The sequence below is a fragment of the Dipodomys ordii genome, unplaced genomic scaffold (genome assembly GCF_000151885.1).
Source record: "Dipodomys ordii isolate 6190 unplaced genomic scaffold, Dord_2.0 Scaffold124, whole genome shotgun sequence".
Taxonomy (NCBI): Eukaryota; Metazoa; Chordata; class Mammalia; order Rodentia; family Heteromyidae; genus Dipodomys; species Dipodomys ordii.
Genome location: NW_012267340.1, coordinates 207,492 through 212,380, shown reverse-complemented (window position 1 = coordinate 212,380; position 4,889 = coordinate 207,492). Strand labels below are relative to the sequence as shown.

The window sequence follows — 4,889 nt, the reverse complement described above, 5'->3', positions numbered from 1 at the left end:
CCCAGGCCCAGAGTTGAAGCCCTACGACCGACAAAAAAAAAAATAATAATAAATAAATTTAATTTTAATTAAAATTTTTTTTGCTGGCCCTGGCGCTTGAACTCAGGACATGGCTACTGTCCCTGAGCTTTTTTTGCTCAAGGCTACCCTTTGCTACCACTCTACCACTTGAACCACAGCACCAGTTCCAGTTTTGTCTGAGTAGTTTTTTTTTGTCAGTCCTGGGGCTTGAACTCAGGGCCCAGGCACTGTTCCTGAGCTTCTTTTGCTCAAGGCTAGCACTCTACCACTTGAGCCACAGCGCTACTTCTGGCTTTTTCTATGTGTGAGGTACTGAGGAATTAAACCCAGGGCTTCATGCATGTTAGGCAAGCATTCTACTACTAAGCCACAAACCCAGCCTTTTTCTGAGTAGGTTATTGGAGATAACAGTTTCCTGCCCTGGTTGGTGTCAAACAGTGACCCTTAGATCTCAGTCTTCTGGATAGCTAGGATTACGGCGTGAGCCACCAGCGCCCAGTGATGAAGACGTTTTAAAAGGAGAAATGTGTTTCAGAAACTTAGTGCTCTGTGGTGTATTTGCACCCACAGCCTCCCCTCCCCTCGCCTCTCTTACTGCTGTCTTGCCAGGGACCACGCTTCTCACTCAGAGCGCCGAGTCTGGCCCAGCACCTGACTGTCACCTCATGTTGTACCCAGCCAGCAGTTTGCGTTTGTGCTGTTCTTTTCAGTCCAGACCGCCCATCAGGCTTCCCACCCCTTCCCACCCTGCATGCAGAGAGCATTGCAGAGAGGGCTGCAGGTGCTCGGTGACTCTCACGCAGGCTCCAACTGATGAGCTACTTAACGCCTTTATCATGAACATTTCAGATATGACGGTGTAGAAGTGCATCATAAAGCCTGTTTGCCCTCTACCTAACTTTGTAAAAATTACTACATATAAAATTATTATAAAAATTATTTAAAATGTTTACTTTTAAAAATTGTTATTTTTAGGGGCTGGGAAGGTGGCTCAGTGGTAGAGCGCTCGCCTTGCATGCATGAGGCCTTGGGTTTGATTCCTCACCACATAAGCAGAAAAAGCCGGAAGTGGTGCTGTGGCTCAAGTGGTAGAGCGCTAGCCTTGAGCTGAAGAGCTGAGGGACAGAGCCCAGGCCCAGAATTCTGGCCCCAGGACCGACAAAAATAATGTTATTGTTATTATGGTGTACAGAGGGGTTATAGTTACATAAGTCAGGAAAAGAGTACATTTCTTTTTAGACAGTGTCACCTCATCCCTTGCTCTGTCCCAGTTTTTCTCTCCCATCCCCACCCACAATTTGTATAATTCATTTTCAACATAGTGTCCACTGAGTGCCATTGCTGCATTTGTTCACACTTTGTCCCTCCATTTCTGTGCCTCTCCTTACTTTCCCAAAGACATATAAAGAAACACATAAAACAAAAAGGAAAGGAAACAAAAGAAAAAAATCCTCTTGTTTTCACTTTCTGGAGTTCATTTCAATAAATACTATTTTGTTTGATCAGATGCACATAGGCATTGTGCTTTTTGTTTTTCTCTTAAGAGAATCCTAATTTGGTTTCAATGTGTGGGAATGCCTAGGGACCTGTATAATTTATTGTGTCCCAGTATTTTAGATCTAATGTTCACGTATGAGGAAAAACATTTGCCATTTGTTACTTAACATGATTTGTTTTAGATCCATCCATTTCCCTGAAGATGACATAATCTTATTCTTTCTGATGGTGGTGTAAAAGTCCACTGTGTACAGGTACCGCGTTTTCAGAGCCACTCCTCTATTGTAGGACACCTGGGCTGGTTCTACAACTTAGCTGTTGTGAGTAGTGCAGCAGTGATCACCGATGTTGGAGCGTCTTGACGGTATCCTGGTTTGTGATGTTCTGATCTGAGTCGATGCCCAGGGATGGTATGGCTGGGTTGTAGGAAAGATCTATGTTTAGTTTTTGAGGGACCTCCAGACTGCCGTCCAGGATGATTACACTAGCTTGCATCTCCACCTACAGTGCAACAGGGCTCCTTTCCCACATCCCTGCCGACATTTGTTGTTCAAATTCACGGTGTTGGCCAATCTAACTGGGGTGAGGTGGAATCTCAGAGTTGTTTTGATTTGCATTTCCTTTATGGCCAGGGAGGACAAACATTTCCTCCTTTTCCTTTGCCATTCTTGCCTCTTCCTTAGCTCCTTTGTCTCTTTAGTGATTGATTTATTAGCTTTGTTAGTTTCTTGAGCTCCTTGTATATTTTGGATTTTGGGCCTGTGTCTGATGTTCTTTCAGTCTGTTGGTTGTCTTTCTAGTTTAGTAACTATGTCCTTTGCTGTGCAGACATTTTTTAGTTTGATGTAATCCCATTTGTCAAGTTTCTGCTATCTGCTGTGCCCTGGGACTCTTTTCAAGAAGGTTCTGCCTTTGCCTATGAGTTTGAGTGTTTCTCCTACTTCCTTTTGTAGTAATTTCGAAGTCTCAGGTCTGACGTTGAGGTCTTTGATCTACTTTGAGTTATTTGTGCATTGTAACAAACAGGGATCTACTTTTGGCATTCAGTCCACCTAGCTTTAATAGGAATTTCCAGAAAGTTCCAAGGAAAGAGGTTTCCTTATGTCTTCGACTTAAGTAGGTCTCCTAAACACATGCTTGCTATTCATGGACACGTTTGGGTTTAGAAAACAGAAGCTGGGCATCAGTGGCTCAAGCCTGTAATTCTAGCTGCTCAGAGGCTGAGCTCTGAGGCTTGTAAGAGCCAGCCCAGGCAGGAAAGTCTGAGCCTGTTATTTCCACATAGTCACCGAAAGGAAGGCTGGAAGCAGAGGTGTGGTACAAGTGGTAGAACACTATCCTTGAGCTGAAAAAGCTCGGGGACAGTGTCCAGGCCCTGAGTTCAAGCCTAGGGACAGCAGAAAAAAGCCAAAATCCAAACAAACAAAAACCAAAACAAAATTTTAGTATATTCATTTCACAGAGTAAATTCCCATACGTTTGGATAAAAGGAAATACTGTAGCCAGGAAGATGAGCCTTCACCAAATTAAAGGGTGTGTGCAAAGGGATTGCAGATTATTTCCATTCTTTTCATAGCTACAGTTTTCTGTAATAAACATGTATTTGTCCTGTATTTTAAAAAATCAGTTTCAAGAAGACAAAGTTAGGGGTGTGTAGCAAGTGTGTGCATTATTTTTAGCTCTTGGCTAAAATACTCTGGGGGGGTGTTGAGAATAGTACCATACTGAGAAAGAGCAAGTTAATAGCAAGGCCAGGCATATGAAGGCTAGCATTTGTGATCTTGTTACTTTTGCTTTTGTTTATTATAGCCAAACCAAACATGTCTCATTTGATGGTGGTTGTCATTTTGTTTTGTGAAGCAAGTGTCATGAAACCATTAGTTCATTACAGGGACACAAGAAGATGATGCTGGCAATTGATTGTTTAATGTTTTGTTTCTACTGCAAATGGATCCGTTTCAAAGATAATATCCACAATCAATCAATGGTGCTTTCTGAAAAACTGCTAACCTAGGAACCGTGTAGACCTAGTATTGAATCATCTTTTTGAGCTGGTTTATTACTGGAGTTGAAGGCCTTAAAGCTTTTTGGTATGCATGTAAGTTGGAGCAAGCGCTCAGGCTTGAACTCAGCGCCTTGCACTCTTGCTTGGCTTTTTCACTTACAGCTGGCCGTCCTACCAGGTAAGCCACACCTCCAGTCCAGCTTTTTTGCTGGTTAACTGGAGATAGAGCCTTTTGGACTTTTCTGCCTTGGCTGACTTCAGACTGTGACCTTTGGAACTCAGCCTCCTGAATAGTAGAATGACTATAGAAGGCATGAGCCATTAGCACGCTGTTTAAGTGGATGTCTTTTCTTTCTGGGTTAGGGTTGTATAGAAGCACAGTAGTTCCTCCCGAGAGACTTTTATGGGGCAGGAGCCTTTACACTAAGGTGGCGTACTTAAGGGCTTTGGGGTGGGCATGTTTTCTGACTAGTACCACACAGGCAAGAACCATTTTTAATGTAATTTGTGGACTCAAGCGATAAGAGTGCTTATCTGGAAAGTGTGGCATTGAGTTCAAACCCAGTGTCTCTCTTTCTCTCTATCATACACACACAATTTGATTTATAGGAACATTCTCAACATAATCAGAAAGGGAGAGGACAATGTATCATTCTCATACCTTTGTCCAGAATTCAGAATATTTTTTTTCTTTCAGAGTGGACACAGATATCTACTAGATACCTTCGAGAGCAGTTGGTCAAGATCTCTGACTTTTACCACATGGCCTCCTGCACAAGCGATGGCCCTGTCCCTGTGTCTGCCGAGGTGGAACAGGCCATGAAGCAGTGGGAGTACAATGAGAAGCTGGCATTCCACATGTTCCAGGTGGTCTTTCCATGATAAGCAAGACAGGTTCTGTGCACCCAGATCTGTATGTTGCATAAGGACCGGGACCGGTGTTGCAGTGTGTGGCTAGGTGACATTATCCTTGCATGGACACACATGTAGAGAAAACGTATGCAAACCTAGAGTGTCCAGCATGTGGCTGTGGCTGTGCTTTGTTTTCTGGGAGTTAAGTAGGATCTTAGAATTAAGGAGGAAGGGGATGCATTTCTAAATGTCCCCTTTAGTATAATATCCAGGTGGTAACTGACTTTTTCTGATCTCAGTGTAGTTTAAAAAAAAAAAAAAAAGCCGGGCACTGGTGGCTCACGCCTGTAATCCTAGCTACTCAGGAGGCTGAGATCTGAGGATCGTGGTTCAAAGCCAGCCCGGGCAGGAGAGACCTTGAGACTCCTATCTCCAATAAACCACTAGAAAACCGGAAGTGGCGCTGTAGCTCAAGTGGTAGAGTGCTCGCCTTGAGCTGAAGAGCTGAGGGACA

At 43.5% G+C, this 4,889-nt stretch overlaps 1 protein-coding gene across 1 annotated transcript in view; it reads left to right on the top strand.

The window, feature by feature from the left end:
* Positions 1–4,889, top strand: part of Med12l (mediator complex subunit 12-like) — a 196,917-nt gene that overhangs the window by 14,739 nt on the left and 177,289 nt on the right. Inside the window, exon 5 of the mRNA XM_013029865.1 lies at positions 4,221–4,390. Coding sequence (XP_012885319.1) covers positions 4,221–4,390 — 170 coding nt within the window. The remainder of the gene's footprint in view (positions 1–4,220; positions 4,391–4,889) is intronic.